The 15896-nt window shown below is 50.2% G+C and overlaps 1 protein-coding gene across 1 annotated transcript in view; it reads left to right on the forward strand.

Annotated features, from left to right (window-relative positions):
• Positions 1–3567: 3567 nt before the first annotated feature.
• The window catches only part of CELSR3 (cadherin EGF LAG seven-pass G-type receptor 3), a 41220-nt gene continuing 28891 nt past the window's right edge, over positions 3568–15896 (forward strand). The window contains exons 1-5 of the mRNA XM_056806275.1: positions 3568–7633; positions 10342–11001; positions 14070–14295; positions 15333–15448; positions 15808–15896. Coding sequence (XP_056662253.1) covers positions 3568–7633; positions 10342–11001; positions 14070–14295; positions 15333–15448; positions 15808–15896 — 5157 coding nt within the window. The remainder of the gene's footprint in view (positions 7634–10341; positions 11002–14069; positions 14296–15332; positions 15449–15807) is intronic.

The raw sequence follows: 15896 nt of genomic DNA on the forward strand, positions 1-15896 counted from the left end.
GGGAAAGGGGAACAGAATAAGCATTTATATAGCACCTACCATGCCAGGCACTGTGCTAAGCTCTTTTTTACAGGTGTTATGTCATTTGATTCTCACAACAACCTTGAGAGACAGATGATACTATTATCTTCATTTTACAGTTGAGGAAACAAAGGTTAAGTGACTTGCCCAGGGTCACACAACTAGTAAGTATCTGAGGTCAAATTTGAACTCAGATATTCCTGACTCCAGACCCAGTGCTCACCAATTGCCTCTAGTAAATATTGGTGGTAGTGGTGATGGGAGATTTGAAAGCAGATATTCTGATTTCAAATCCAAATGGTCTTTTCTCTGTATTATGTCATGTCTCAAGTGCTAACCCAGAGATCCTGTCCTTTTGGAGATGAGACACAAACATAGGCTTTAATAAAATAGAACATATGTAACAAATATATCAGAGATACTTATCATGATATGAACAATACATCAAGTCTCAAGGGATTATGAGTGTTATTAGGGCTTTCTGAAGGAGGGAGAATTTATGTTTGGCAGTACTACTACAACATTACTACTGCTACTGTTGTACTACTACAAAAAACCCCAACATTAAGCATATACTATTAGGGGCATCTAGGGGCATCTAGGTAGCACAGTAGATAGAGTACCACACCAGGAGTCTTGAGAACCTGGGTTTGAATCTGACCTCAGACACTTCCTAGCTGTGTGACCCTAGGCAAATTACTTAACCCCAAATGCCTACCCTTTTTCTTTCTTCTGCCTTAGAATTGATACTCTAAGTCAGAAAGTAAGTTTTTCTTTTTTAAAAGCATATAATATGTGGTGAGCAACTAAGACTTTGCTCACCCAGCATGTGAAGACTGCTTCGGCGGAACAGATGGAAGAAACCAACAAGAAGGTTCAAAGGCTGAGAGGGCGACGCAGCAAAGCACTGTGGAGTTCTTAGGGCATGTTGGAGCACAAAAGACAACACGGCCATCCAATACAACTTAGGAAGTCTCCAGGTGTAATGATTTTTTGTCCCAATGGACCCAGGCTTCCAATGCCAAGAGAGTGGGACTGTCTCTGTGCATCAACTTTTCCACTTAAATCTCCTTCACACACAAGTGTTTTTGTGCACACTCATCTATCATAGATGAAAATGCACAAAGACAATCATCATCCTCGGTTACCGAGAGACTACTACTACTGTTGTAGGTGCTTAATACAAAAGCGAAAAATTAAACAAGTGCTTTTCTCAAGGGATTCATATTCTATAGCAGCAGACTGCTAAATATAGTAAAATATACAGAATAAACATATCCAAAAATGCAAAATAAGTACAAATAAACACAAAATACTTAAGGGGGTACTAGAAGTTGGGTTGAAGGCTCAGGAAAGATTTGGTGTATTGAAGGTCCTAAGTGGATACTTGAAGGAAGTGATTCTATACAACTCTACTACAGAGTCAGTATGGCTTCATGGAGAAAGAGCTGTTCTAAGAGTTCAAATCTGACCTGGGACACTTCCAAGCTGTGTGATCCTGGGAAAGTCACTTAATCCCAATTGCTTAACCTTTACTGCTCTTATGCCTTGAAACCAATCCCTAGTATTGAATCTAAGACAGAAAGGGTTGAAAAACAAACAAAACTTTGAGGAGGTAGTGCAGGTATTATCCCCTATTTTTCTCAGAAGATTGAAATTCAGAAAGATTTGTTTAGAACCTTGAGTAAGCACTTGATTTCAACCCAGGTCCTTTTGAGTCAAAATAAAGGGTTTAGGGATTTAGTTATTGTTTTTCTAATACACTAAGAAAAGGAGGCATGCAACACATATAGAGAATAGGGCCTCTATACACTTTTTAATAGAGGTCGAGAAACCCCAGAGTCCTTCATTTCTCCCACCCAGAGTAGGGGCAGTCAGTCATAAGATTGGTCTTCTGGGGGGGGTCCCAAAGGGTAGCCAACGCCCTCTGGGAATATTAGAACAGGGTTTTTATCCCCGCCCATACCTTCTCCACTCCAGGAGGTGGAGGTAGGAACACCAGAGCGGCTCGTGATTGGCTGGCGATGATGTCATAGGTACCACAGCCCAAACATCCAAGAGCCCTGTGGGGAGGGGAGCCAAGACTTTAGGATTCCCGGATCGCATCCCTAGGATCCTGGATCAGGCTTACCCATTACCCCCTCCGCCCTTTCCTTGTTTCTGGACCGCAGGAGCCACCCTCCCAGCTTTTGGGTCTGGCCTTTCCCTGGCCAGTATCTACGTGCTAAGCTGCTGCATAAGGACTCGGGCTGGCCCAGGGCTAGCGGAAGTCTAAGCCGTCTGACCATCGCCTTCTTCCCCATAAGTCCCGAAGACAAAGAGGCGAGTGCCTCCGGGAGGGCGGGGTTTCTCGTCGTGCTAATGAAGCAGTGTATTTCTGATTGGAACTTTGGACATTGACCTTCTCTTCTATTTGCGCCTCCTCTCATTAGCCCGCTGGGTACGGATGGTGCCAAGAGCAGTCGCGATATGGGAGGAGTGGGACTATACCATTAGCCATCACCACTGGGATTAGGAAGAGGGGGGTTATGATCGTGTCTTCTGTCTCTTAAGGTGTTAAATGAGGCGGTTCAGATCGCTGTGTTCTTGGAGCAGCCTCTGTCTGGACGACCCTACTAGGCTAGCTTAACCCAAGTGCTGTTTATCCGGCCTGCCACTGGGCGGCCGCTGGCAACTCAGTAGCTTTAGCTCCGGTCGAAATCGTAGGTTAACACTCATAAGCCTCCATGCCCAATACAAACTTGACCAGGAAAATGGGTATGATGAAGCATATTTCCTTATGGTCTCTGGCAGACTCAGCGATCACTAGTTAGGATGGCAGCTTTCAGAGAGAAGGGCCCGAGCTGTGGCAGGCTTAGATTTGTGCCCAAGACCGCGCCCCATTGATGCCCCGCCCTACTGACGGGGGTGGGGGTGGGTGGGGGGTGGTGGGGGGAATGCTCTAGCTCCCAGTTTCGTCCTTGCCTCAGGCTACACCTTAAAAGTAGTTAGAGCTTTGTTCCTTATCTTACATTTCCATGCATTTGGGGGTGGAGGACATTGGAGGGGTCTGTAGGGGGCCATGGAGATAGAGAGAACAGAGAAGCTTCCTCTTCCCTTTTTGTTTAATTGGGGCCCTTCACTCCAGGACAGAAATTGTCCCTCTTTTATTCACTCTTCCCCCCTCATTATTTAAAAGGGTCTTTCCCTCCCCGGACTTAAGGAGAACCATAGTTTCCATTCCCATCGCCCATCTGACATTCCCAAGGGAAACTTTCCAAAAGGCACATGCCAGGCTCCCCTTCTACGCTCGAGCTTTAGATGCGGGAGAAAGTATGCTACAAGCGAGGAAGGCTGGGCTTGAGGGGTTCTGGAGAAGGTGGAGTCAAGGGAAGAGAAATAGATGAATGGGAACAAAGTTCAACAGGAGCGGAACTGAAGTGCGTTATGTTGGAAAGTAGTGGTAGGAGGAGGGGGACACGGAAAGCGGAAGAAGGCGGGTCGTGTGGAACTTAAACCAAATTGGTCCATTCAGCACCATAGCCAGCGCTAATACCCTCAACAAAGATGGCGGCAGAAGCATCCGGCGCACAGACTGCCATGCGCGGCGGGCTGTACCACCGGGCGTCGGGGATCGGGGCGGGGACGGAGCGGACCATCGGGGCTACCGGGAGCCATGTTGGAGCGGCGGGAGGCGGCGGCGGCGGCGGCGGCAGCGGGGATGCTGTGGCGGGGGCAGCAGGGGCCAGGGCAGTGGGCTCAGGCTGCACTGGCGGCGGAGTAGATGGTGCCCGAGGGGCGACGGCGGCGGGGGCGTGGAGCGACAGGGTGGGGGCCAGGGGGCTGGGCTGGGGGCCCAGGTGGCGGCAGCGGCGGCGGCGGGGGCGGAGGCGGCGGGGACCCGGGCAGTGGGGTGGGCCCCGAGCCGGGGAGAGGGACGGGGGCAGCGGAGGCCAGGCCGGGGGGCGGGGGGCCATGGCGGAGCTGCCGCCGTGCCGGGGGCTCCATAGCCGGCCGCGGCTACTGCTGCTGCTCCTGTTCCTCCTCCTCTCTTTGTTCCCTCTCAGCCTGGAGGAACCGGGGGGCAGCAGCGACGAAGGCCGCGGCCTCAGGGCCCAGGGAGAAGCGGCCAAGGGACCCGGGGAACGGGGCGTCCAAGGAACCTTAGCCCTTTGTCCCGAGATTCTCGGAGTCCCGGAGGCTGCTGCTGCTGCTGGTGTCGCCTCCCCTCAGAACCCTACGACCCCGGAGGGACAGCGGCCTGGGGAGGGAGTGAAGACTGGCTCAGGAACTAGAAGCGGTGGCCGTGTCCCCTCAGGACTCCCCAAGAGTGGCCGGGGGGGCTCGGGTCCGCGTCACACTGAACAGGGTCCTCAGCCCAGGGAGGGGTCCCCGGGGACAGGCTCCAGGGAGGAGCGGCCAGGGGGACCGGTATCCTGGCCACTGCTCTGTTGGGCTCGGGAGGCTGTATCCTGCAGGAGGCCCGGTCCAGGGCGCTGCCTGGCGTCCGGGGCTCAGTCCCCTGGGCCCTTGGCCTCGGGGCGGGGAGGCCCGCCCCATGCCGGTAGTCTGTCCGAGGCTCTTCCCTTTAGGCTCCGCTTTCCCAGGTTCCTTCAGGCTTCAGAGCCTGGTCAGAAAGTCCGTAGAGGTGGCCGGGAGCGTCTGGGAACCGTGCAGGCTGTAAGCTGTGGTGATGAAGCTTTTGGGCTGCCGCGAACCGGCGAGTCGGCTTCAGCACCACGAGCGACGGGGACAGCTCCCGATGCATTAGCCCAGCGCAGGCGCCTCCGCCCGCGCGGCTTGCTTTGCTGTGCGCCCCCCAGCGTTCCCCACGCCCGTTCCCGACGTGCAGCGAACCGCCACCCTCACTTTCCTCAGTACAATTACCAGGCACAGGTGGCCGAGAACCAAGCACCAGGCACTCCAGTGCTGAGCGTGGCGGCCCAGGACCCGGACGCAGGGGAGGCGGGCAGGCTGATTTACTCCATGGCGGCGCTCATGAACAGTCGCTCCATGGAACTGTTCCGCATCGACTCCACCAACGGCCTGATCAGCACTGTCGAGCCACTGGACCGGGAGAGCATGGACTTGCACTACTTCCGAGTGACGGCTCTGGATCACGGCTCTCCTCGTTTGTCTGCCACTACCATGGTGGCAGTCTCAGTGACTGATCGCAATGATCATTCACCAGTATTCGAGCAGGCAGAGTACCGGGAGACAATTCGGGAGAACGTGGAGGAGGGGTACCCCATACTGCAGTTACGAGCCACTGACGGTGATGCAGCCGCAAATGCTAATATCCGATACCGTTTTGTGGACCCACCTGCTGCACAAGCTGTCTTTGAGATTGACCCTCGCTCAGGCCTCATCACCACTAGCGGTAGAGTGGACAGGGAGCAGAAGGAAAATTATGAGCTGGCTGTGGAGGCCAGTGACCAGGGCGGGGAGCCAGGGCCCCGTTCTGCCACTGTGCGGGTGCATATCACTGTCTTAGATGAGAATGACAATGCCCCCCAGTTTAGTGAGAAGCGGTACTTGGCTCAGGTAAGGGAGGATGTGCGTCCACATACAGAGGTGCTCCGGGTCACAGCCACAGACCTCGACAAGGACACTAATGCCCTGGTCCATTATAATATCATCAGTGGTAACAGCCGGGGTCACTTTGCCATTGACAGCCTCACCGGTGAGATCCAGGTGGTGGCCCCACTAGACTTTGAAGTAGAACGGGAGTATGCCCTGAGAATCCGAGCTCAGGATTCAGGGAGGCCTCCTTTGTCCAACAATACTGGCCTTGCAAGTATTCAGGTGGTGGACATCAATGATCATGCTCCTATCTTTGTCAGTACCCCCTTCCAGGTGTCTGTACTAGAAAATGCACCTCTGGGCCACTCAGTCATTCATATCCAAGCTGTGGATGCTGACCATGGGGAGAATGCCCGACTGGAATACAAATTGACTGGCATGGCCCTGGACACCCCCTTTGTAGTCAACAGTGCCACAGGCTGGATTACAGTGAGTGGGCCCCTGGACCGGGAATCTGTAGAGCATTATTTTTTTGGTGTGGAGGCTGTGGATCATGGTTCACCCCCACTTTCCGCCTCAGCTAGTGTTACCATTACTGTCATGGATGTGAATGACAATCGACCAGAATTCACCCAAAAGGAGTATCACCTTCGGCTGAATGAGGATGCAGCTGTGGGCACCAGTGTTCTTAGTGTGACTGCTGTAGACCGTGATATCAACAGTGCCATCAGCTACCAGATAACTGGGGGCAATACTCGGAACCGTTTTGCTATCAGCACACAAGGGGGCATGGGACTGGTCACATTAGCCTTGCCATTAGACTATAAGCAGGAGAGGTACTACAAGTTAATATTGACTGCTTCTGACCGTACCCTCCATGACAACTGCTATGTGCACATCAACATTACTGATGCCAATACTCACCGGCCAGTTTTCCAAAGTGCCCACTATTCAGTCAGTGTGAATGAGGACAGGCCTGTGGGAAGCACAGTTGTGGTCATCAGTGCCACAGATGATGATGTGGGTGAAAATGCTCGAATCACCTACCTCTTGGAGGACAACCTCCCCCAGTTTCGAATTGATGTGGACTCTGGAGCTATTACATTGCAGGCTGAGCTAGATTATGAGGACCAGGTGACTTATACATTGGCCATAACAGCCAAGGACAATGGTATTCCCCAGAAGGCTGATACCACCTATGTAGAGATCATGGTCAATGATGTGAATGACAATGCTCCCCAGTTTGTGGCCTCCTACTACCCTGGTGTCATTTCTGAAGATGCTCCTCCCTTTACCAGTGTGCTACAGATCTCAGCTACTGATCGGGATGCTCATGCCAATGGCCGGGTCCAGTATACCTTCCAGAATGGTGAGGATGGTGATGGTGACTTCACTATTGAGCCCACCTCAGGTATTGTTCGAACAGTAAGGCGGTTAGATCGAGAGACTGTTCCTGTGTATGAACTGACTGCCTATGCTGTGGACCGGGGGATTCCCCCACTTAGGACTCCTGTTAACATTCAAGTGACTGTCCAGGATGTTAATGACAATGCCCCGGTCTTTCCAGCAGAAGAGTTTGAGGTCAGAGTGAAGGAGAACAGCATAGTAGGCTCAGTAGTAGCCCAGATCACTGCAATTGACCCTGATGAGGGCCCTAATGCCCAGGTAATGTATCAGATTGTAGAGGGCAACATCCCAGAACTCTTCCAGATGGACATCTTCTCTGGGGAACTGACAACTCTCATTGACTTGGACTATGAGGTACGACCTGAGTATGTCATTGTGGTGCAAGCAACTTCAGCACCCCTAGTCAGCAGGGCCACTGTCCATGTCCGACTCATTGACCAGAATGACAATAGCCCTGTCCTCAAGAACTTCCAGATTCTTTTCAATAACTATGTGTCCAACCGGTCCAATACTTTCCCATCTGGTATCATTGGGCGGATCCCAGCCTATGACCCTGATGTCTCTGACCGCCTTTTCTATACCTTTGAGCGAGGCAATGAACTAGAGCTACTTGTAGTAAACCAGACCAGTGGGGAACTGCGACTCAGCCGGAAGTTGGATAATAATCGTCCACTGGTGGCTTCCATGCTTGTGACAGTCACAGGTAAAGGGCTCAACTATACTTATGGGGAGGGAAATGGAAAAAAGAATTTCTGCAGTCAGGCAGGGGAAGGCAGTCAGGGTTAGGATGAATTTTGTCCGAGGTTTCCCTTCTCTTTTAGAGGAATGACTGAGAGACCCATTGTTCCAGCAGGGTTTGCTATCCAGACTGTCTGGGTCTGTGGTCATCATAGAATCATAGAATTTGGAGCTGAAAAGACCCTTAGAGATCATGTAAGAGGACTTTAAATCAGGGAATCTGGGTTCAGACAGTCTCTGACCCTTATCGATAAGAATATGGGCAAATAATTTAACTTCTCTAATCCTGTTACCTTGCATGTAAAATGGAGGTGATAACCCATATAAACATCCCTCTTACAGAGTTGTGAAGAAAGTACTTTGTTAATCTTAAAGCATTATATAAATGTGGGTGGTTATCTATAGATACGGTCATTCATAGCCATGGTAGTAGGGACTATTTTGTGCCCAGCCTGACTACCTTCCACATTCTCTCTGTCTGGTGGTCACAGAGACTCCTCTCTTCAGTTTATGATCCCCTTGATCATTTCCCCAAAGGCCCACTGCCTATCTGTAATAGTAACTCCTTAATTAAATTAAATGGGGTAGGGGTAGGAGATTTGGAGCAAGTAATGATAGAGAAGTCCTACAATGCCTTACCTGTCTTATTCTGGTTATAGCCTTTCTGCCATCAACTCCCACTTGGTTCATGAAGTTGCATTGTGGTTTAAAGCTAAGTTGAACCTCTTTAAGAAAGGAACTGTTTACTGGGGGTTACATAGTGTGGGGGGAAAGGCCCAGGCCTAGGATCCCAATTGAATTGAATAACTGAATTCTGGGTCTGCTCCCTCCTATACTAGCTGTGGAACAGTAGGCACAGAGTAGTGGACATTTCCCTTCTCTGGGTCTCAATTTCATTATTTGTAAGATGAGGGAGTTGGATTAGATGATTTCTAAACCTGCTTTCATGAGTCCAGGGATTTAAGGACTCTGCTGGCTGGGGTAGAGTTGGCTGGACTTCTCCCCAGGAAGCCTAGCTCCACTTTCCAGGGTCATACTGGGAAAAGAAATCCCAGTATGAGATTTCCCTCTGCCTAGCACAGGACATTGTGTATAGTAGTCATTTAATAATTCTCCTGGAAGAATGAATTAGGCAACAATCATTTGTTAAGTGCCAACTGTACATAAAACAGTGTGTTGGATTGGGGGAAGGATGTAAAACCGATAGAGGCAGAAGATAAAGTATCTCAAGTCACTCTTCAGCTCCTCATATCTTGAGACCCCTTCACTGCCTCACTTTCCTCATCCATAACATGGCAGACAGTTATTGGCTTTAGATCCTATAACTATCTCCTCCTCTAAGTTCTCTAAGTTCTTCCATTGAATTTTCTTGACATTCTCTGCTCCCTCTCATGAGTTCCCTCTTCCCCACATGGGGAAGAGATTTTTGGGCAATGAAATGCCAAAATAAGGCAGTATGATGTAGTAGAAGGAATGTAGACTTTGCAGGCAGAAAATTTTGACTGGAGACCTAGAAGACCAGAGACTTCCTAGCTCTGTGACTTTGGGAAAGTTTCTTTCCTTTTCTGGGCTTTCATTCTCTTCACTGATGGAACTGCATAGTTTTCAACTTTAGTGAATAGAGTGCTTCTCTCAGTGTCAGAAAGATCTAGATTCCAATTCTACACATTTACTATGTGACCATTGGCAAGTCACTAGTCTCCCTGAACCTCATTTTCCTCATCAGAAAAATAGGGATAATAATACTTGAAGTACTTTCAACTTTGGGTTGTTGTGAGGCTCAAATAAGATGATGTATATAAAGCAATTTGGAAACCTTAAGGGACTGTAATGAATGCCAATAACCGGGATAGGGAATGGCCTTGTGATTTCACTGGTAGAAGAAATTCACTTATAATCAAACTCCCTCTACCAATGCAGGCTGGCACCTTCTCTAGAGCAAAGAGGGATTGAGTGACTGTGTCTGAAGTAGAACTCAAGTTATGGCTCTAAGGGTGGCTATTTCTCCATCAGTGTGGTTTGCCTCTCCAACCACACTCTCTGGCTGTTGAATGATGTCAGTTAAATTGATAGTAACTATATGATTTCTAAGGCTGGGAGCAGAAGGTCTGTGGCTCAGCCACAGAGCATTTTATCTGGAAGCCAACCAAATGGATGGGTAGACAAGGAATTTTATTTTAATCTAGTCCATCAAGACTCAGGTCTGTGAGAGGAGAAGGTGGTGGTTACTGTCCTGGTTGCTAAGGAAGAGCTCTGTGGTGTGGATCATACTCCCTAGGAATATTCATGAGACTCTAGTTCTGAGACCAGCCAGATCCCCTGGGAGTGTGATCCTGCTCCTTTTGTGCTCCATTCTGTGGAGTAATAACTGTGACCATCTGCTGCTCCCTTGGGGGATGGGGATGCCCTCAGCAGGCACCTTAGGCCTTCATAGAGGAGCTGGGGATGATAAAGCTGTTGAGGGACAGTGTGAGGGTTTTCCTAAACCAAACTTTAGGATTTGTGATTTTCTGCCCGTTTGTATTCGTAGAAGCACTTCTTCCTTCAGTTGTGTCTCCACTTTATCTCAGTTCAGTCTGTCTCTCAGAAGTTTCCTAGAGAGTTGAGGTTGTCCCTTGGACGTCCCTTGCACCCCAGGGCTCTTGCTGACTGCCTCCGCCCCTATCTTCGCAGATGGCCTCCACAGCGTGACAGCGCAGTGTGTGTTGCGGGTCACCATTATCACAGAGGACATGCTGGCTAACAGCCTAACCGTACGTTTGGAGAACATGTGGCAGGAGCGCTTCCTGTCCCCGCTCCTGGCCAGCTTCCTGGAGGGGGTGGCCACCGTGCTGGCCACGCCCAAGGAGGACGTATTCATCTTTAACATCCAAAACGACACGGACGTCGGCGGCTCTGTGCTGAACGTGAGTTTCTCGGCGCTGGCTCCGGGAGGGGGAGCGCCCGGGGCAGGTGGTGGCGGGGGCCCCTTCTTCAGCTCCGAGGAGCTGCAGGAGCAGCTGTACGTACGCCGAGCCGCCCTCGCGGCCGCCTCGCTCCTCGACGTGCTGCCTTTCGACGACAACGTGTGCCTGCGGGAGCCCTGCGAGAACTACATGAAGTGCATCTCCGTGCTGCGCTTCGACTCGTCCGCGCCCTTCCTGGCCTCCGCCTCCACCCTGTTCCGGCCCATCCACCCCATCGCCGGCCTGCGCTGCCGCTGCCCGCTGGGCTTCACGGGTGACTACTGCGAGACCGAGATCAACCTGTGCTACTCCAACCCGTGTCGCAACGGGGGCGCATGCGCGCGGCGCGAGGGCGGATACACGTGCATCTGCCGCCCGCACTTCACAGGTGAGCGGGGAAGCGTGGCGGCCGGGATGGGCGGAGCGCTGGGCACGCTGGCTGAGCCGTGCCTCGCTAGGGTGGGGGATGGCGGGAGGTTTTGGTTGACGGGCGGATGCAGGCGTCTCGAGCCCAGCCTTTCTCCGGGCAGAGAGGCTGGGGCTGGGGCTGGCCAGATGGGAGCCTCGCACCCCTCTTCCGTTTCTGTTGGCTGCCGGGGGCAGGGAGCTGCTCTGCAGAGCGGAGGAGGGGGCCTCTCCCCCCGAGTGGCCTGAATGGAGGTGGCCGAGCCTGATTCAGTGAAGGCTCTGGGACGGGAAATTCGAGCCAGAAGGAACCCTAGCAGCGGGGTGGCGGACTGTAGAGTGCTGGATTGGGAGTCCAAATCTTGCCCCAGCCACATATTTCCTATGAGATGCCGGGCCAGGCCCCTAACCACTGGTTTTCCTCATTTGTAATAATAATGGCACCTACTTCATGGGGTGCTTGTGAGGATCGGATGAGGTAACACATGAAAAGTGCTTTGCAAATCCTAAAGCTCACCAGCTGTTATTATTATAGTTCATGTTACAGGTGAGGAGACTGAGGCCCAGGGAAGCTGGGACCTGCCCAAGGCCATGTAGCTATTAAGTGTCTGAGATGGATATTTGAATCCAGGGCTTCCTGACTCCGGAACCAGGGCTCTTTCCATTGCTCCCATACTGCCTGGGCCCTGGAGATTTGGGTGCTTTTATGCCCTTGTCTCACCGGTTGCTCAGCCCTTGGGGCCAGACCTCCTCACTTTTTCTTCTCTCCTGTGTGCTTCTTTACTCAGCTTTTTTTTTTCCCCAAAAGAAAATCGACAATGATTCCTAGCTGTGTGACCCTGGGCAAGTCACTTAACCCCAATTGCTTAGCCTTTGCTGCTCCTCTGTCTTTGAATTGATACTAAGACAGAGGGTAGGGTTTTCATTTGGGGAAAAAAATGACCATAAATTTCATGCTTCGTTCCTTGGGTATTTACCTGACTGCTCCCGATTTATTTCATCACTCAAACCAAGGGCAGCATCTCATATACTCTCAGCATCTAAAGCCTGCTGCCTTTCTGAGACAAAGCAAAGTGGTATAGTGATAGGATGCTAGTCTTGCAATGGGGAAGACCAGGGTTTGAATGTTGTCTCACACCCAAGTTGTGTGACTGAGAAAGTCATTTAAATTCTCGGTGCAGGTCTCAGTTTGCTTTTCTGTAAGATGAGGGGTTCAGATGAGATGAACTTGAAGGTCTCTACCAGCACTGAATCCATGATTGTATGACAACCCTCCCTACTCTGCCTTTGGGTCTGTGGGCTCTTCTTTTTTTCATTTAATTTGTTTTGAACATTTTATTTCGTCAATTTAGAACATTATTCCTTGGTTACAAGAATCATATTCTTTCTCTCCCTGGGAGTTTCTTTTCATGGCTCTTCCACCCTCGCCCATTTCCCCTCAATTTAATAGACACTTACTAGGAACTAGTTTTTCAAGGTGCCTGGACACAGTTTGTAAGGTAGGATGTGACAACGGCGGAGGAGAGAGTCAGAGCATTCTTTGAAAACTGGAAAAATGTACAGTCCATTACCTTGGCCCAGAAAGGTTATTAGAAGTTATATCTCCATACAACCAAGCGAAGGGACTTCACCACAGCCACCACCCTTCTACCTCCTCTCCACTACCTTAGACTGAGGTCGTGTTCTAAGGCGGTGGCCTGGATAGCATTAGGAGTCCGTGGGGGAACAGAGGGAGAAATCACTGCTTTTCCATCAGTGACTCAGGAGAGTAGGAGTGGTGGATTCAGATCCAATTCATGACAGGCTTGAGGGACCAGGCCTGCTGGTGGCTTCCCTTTTCTCATCCACCTATAGTCAGTCTTCCCTAATTCCTCCAGTCCCCAAGTCAAAATTGTACGAACCTTCTCTGGTCTTGTTTTCTGCTTTAGGAAAGGATTAACATAGAACCTGCTTGTCAGAGTCCCACTTTTTAGCAAATTGTACTATAGAACCTCTTACCCCCGCACAGGGACTTGGATTCTAGTTATAAATGACCTGGGGTTGGCTACAAGCCTTCTGAGCCTCTGTTTTTCCTGCCGTTAAATGAGGATTTTGGTTCCATGATGTCTGGGGTTTTGACATTCTACAGCTCCACTCTAGGTCCCCTGGTGATGTCACAGGCACTTTGGCTGAGTGAGCACATGGCACTGTTAAGCACCCTCTTTGCAATTTTATTCCCTCCCCCACAGAGTGTGGCTCTAGGCATCCTCTGAAGTACGAGGATTTGGGTGAGAACCTAGAATGTTTTATAGCTGGATCCAGCACAAAGCCTCGTGTAGTCCTATGGTCTATCCTTATGGCTCTCTAGACCTGAGAGAGACTAAAGGGGCTATCTTGTACAATCTCCTTGTTTTACAGACAAGGAAACTGAGACCCAGGGAAGTTAGGTGATTTGTTCAGGGACATACAGTTAGTAAAGGACTTGAACCTAGGTCCTCTAACTCTCCAATATAGTTCTGCTATTCATCTACTTGGATTGTGCATGACCTAATCATGAGGCTCTTTACTGAGTCCTTCCTATGGAAGTCTCAAGTGTCTTTTTTTTTTTTTAATATTATTTTATTTGGTCATTTTCATACATTGTTCATTGGAAACAGATCATTTTCTCTTTCTTCCCCCCCCAACCCCTCCCCCCTTCCCTAGCCCTAGATTCGTTTGGGTATCACATGTGTCCTTGCTCTGAACCCATTTCCTTGTTGTTGGTATTTGCATTAGGGCGCTCATTTAGCATCTCTCCTCGATCATGTCCCCTCAACCTCTGTAGTCAAGCAGTTGCTTTTCCTCGGTGTTTTTACTCCCTCTCAGGTGTCTTTTTGATACTCTTAAGTCAAAGGAGCTTCCAGAAAGAAATTTATATTTAACAAAATAAATTAAAATCCAATAGAATATAGACAATGTGGTTTTCCAAGTCAATATGTGGCCAGCATGGATCCTTACAAACATTCTAGTGACCCCCATTTTTATTGGAACCTGGCATCAATGTGCCAACTAATTGATGTCATTGACCCCTAGGTGAGAACTGTGAACTGGATAGCCGAGCTGGCCGATGCGTGCCTGGTGTATGCCGAAATGGTGGGACTTGCACCAACACACCTTCTGGTGGCTTCCGTTGCCAGTGCCCAGGGGGCGGGGGCTTCGAGGGGCCCTACTGTGAGGTAGCCGTCCGATCCTTCCCTCCTAACTCCTTCCTCATGTTCCGGGGTCTGCGCCAACGATTTCACCTCACTCTCTCCCTGTCGTAAGTGTCCTCTTGTGTCCCTAACATGTCACCTATCCCTTTTAACTCTTTGCCTCTAAAATCTACCCCCATCAACATGCCCTTTTTCTCTGCCTCTAGTACGAGAGCTTAGAACTGTCCATCTTGTGCCCTTCAGTTGTCATCCCTACTGATGAACCTCTCCTCACCCAGCTCTAAAATACATTTGACTCCATATTGGGACGAATCCCTTGGCTACCAAGGAAAAGGGATGGGGTGGTGGTGGAGGTGAGAAATAGATTATGGTGGCAAGGGAAAGGCTAGCCCATCGCCCATTCTTGACACTCCCAACTTTCCAGTACCATAAGTTACCAATCCCAGCCCTTTAACTGCCAAATCATCCCCAAACTATTCCCCCCAGATACCCCTCTCAAACCTTTTTCATCCAAATATCACTATTTTCAGCCTGTCATCCTTGAAACTCATTGCCTTTCCAAATTGTCATTCCTAAACACTTCCCTTAGCCTGTCCTGTCATTACTAGCCCAGCCTATTATCTCACAAATCTGTCAGCCACAAAACCACTATTCCCAAACAACCCCCAAATGTCAGTTCCTCTTACCTATCACCCCCAAACAACACTGCCTTGATATAATTTTTCTGTCGGTGCTGTGTCACTGCCTCAAGCCTCTTCTTCCCTCAACCTATCGCTCCTGACTTGAAATATCCCATCCATCTTGTCACCCCTCAAACCTGTCATTCTCAAATGACTTGTTTGCCTCTCCTTTGCCACCATAGTCTATTCCTGCCCCCTTCCCCTCTGCTCTTCCCTTTGACTTGGTGGTCAAGGGGCTCATCCAGTATGGAGTCCAGGGTACATTAGAGCTGAGTGAGGAGGGGTCCTCGATCAGTAGGGGTGCCACCCAGTGGGCACAAGGATGGGCAGCTGTTCCAAGCTCTAATGTTGGGGGTAGGGGAAAGAGAGCTAATTTTTGGAATCCTTCTGGGAGGTGTTGGGTGTTTGAGTTTGTAACTCCTGTAGAGGTCCCTTGACTACTTTGCTTTTCCTTCTCCCTCCAGCTTTGCCACCGTGCGGTCCCATGGACTCCTCTTCTACAATGGCCGCCTCAATGAGAAACACGATTTCCTTGCCCTGGAAATTGTCGCAGGACAAGTGAGGCTCACCTACTCCACGGGTGTGTGCCTATCCATGTGTGTATCCCTGCATGTGTGTTTGTAAGTCCTCATAGACGGGTAGAGTATTATCAGTGGTCAGAACGTAAACAGTCAGAGCTGAGAAGGACCTCGTACATCATCATCAGTGCTTTCATTTCATAGAAGGGGAAACTGGGGTCCAGAGAGGACAAGGGACTTTGCCAGTCACCCAGTTAGTAATTCTCTGTGCATAGAGTGAGGTAGCATCTCTTCTTAGAGGAGGTAGTGGTGCTAGTCGGTGTTAGTGTCTAGTACTGAGCATGTATATCTGTGTGGGGCATGCATATAGGCAGTAGGTATTCTCTACGCCATAGCTGACCCCATCTTTCCCTCATTGTAGGGGAGTCAAGCACAGTAGTGAGCCCCATAGTGCCCACTGGTGTGAGTGATGGGCAGTGGCATACAGTGCAGTTGAGATACTACAACAAG

Source organism: Monodelphis domestica, chromosome 7 (assembly GCF_027887165.1).
Source record: "Monodelphis domestica isolate mMonDom1 chromosome 7, mMonDom1.pri, whole genome shotgun sequence".
NCBI lineage: Eukaryota > Metazoa > Chordata > Mammalia > Didelphimorphia > Didelphidae > Monodelphis > Monodelphis domestica.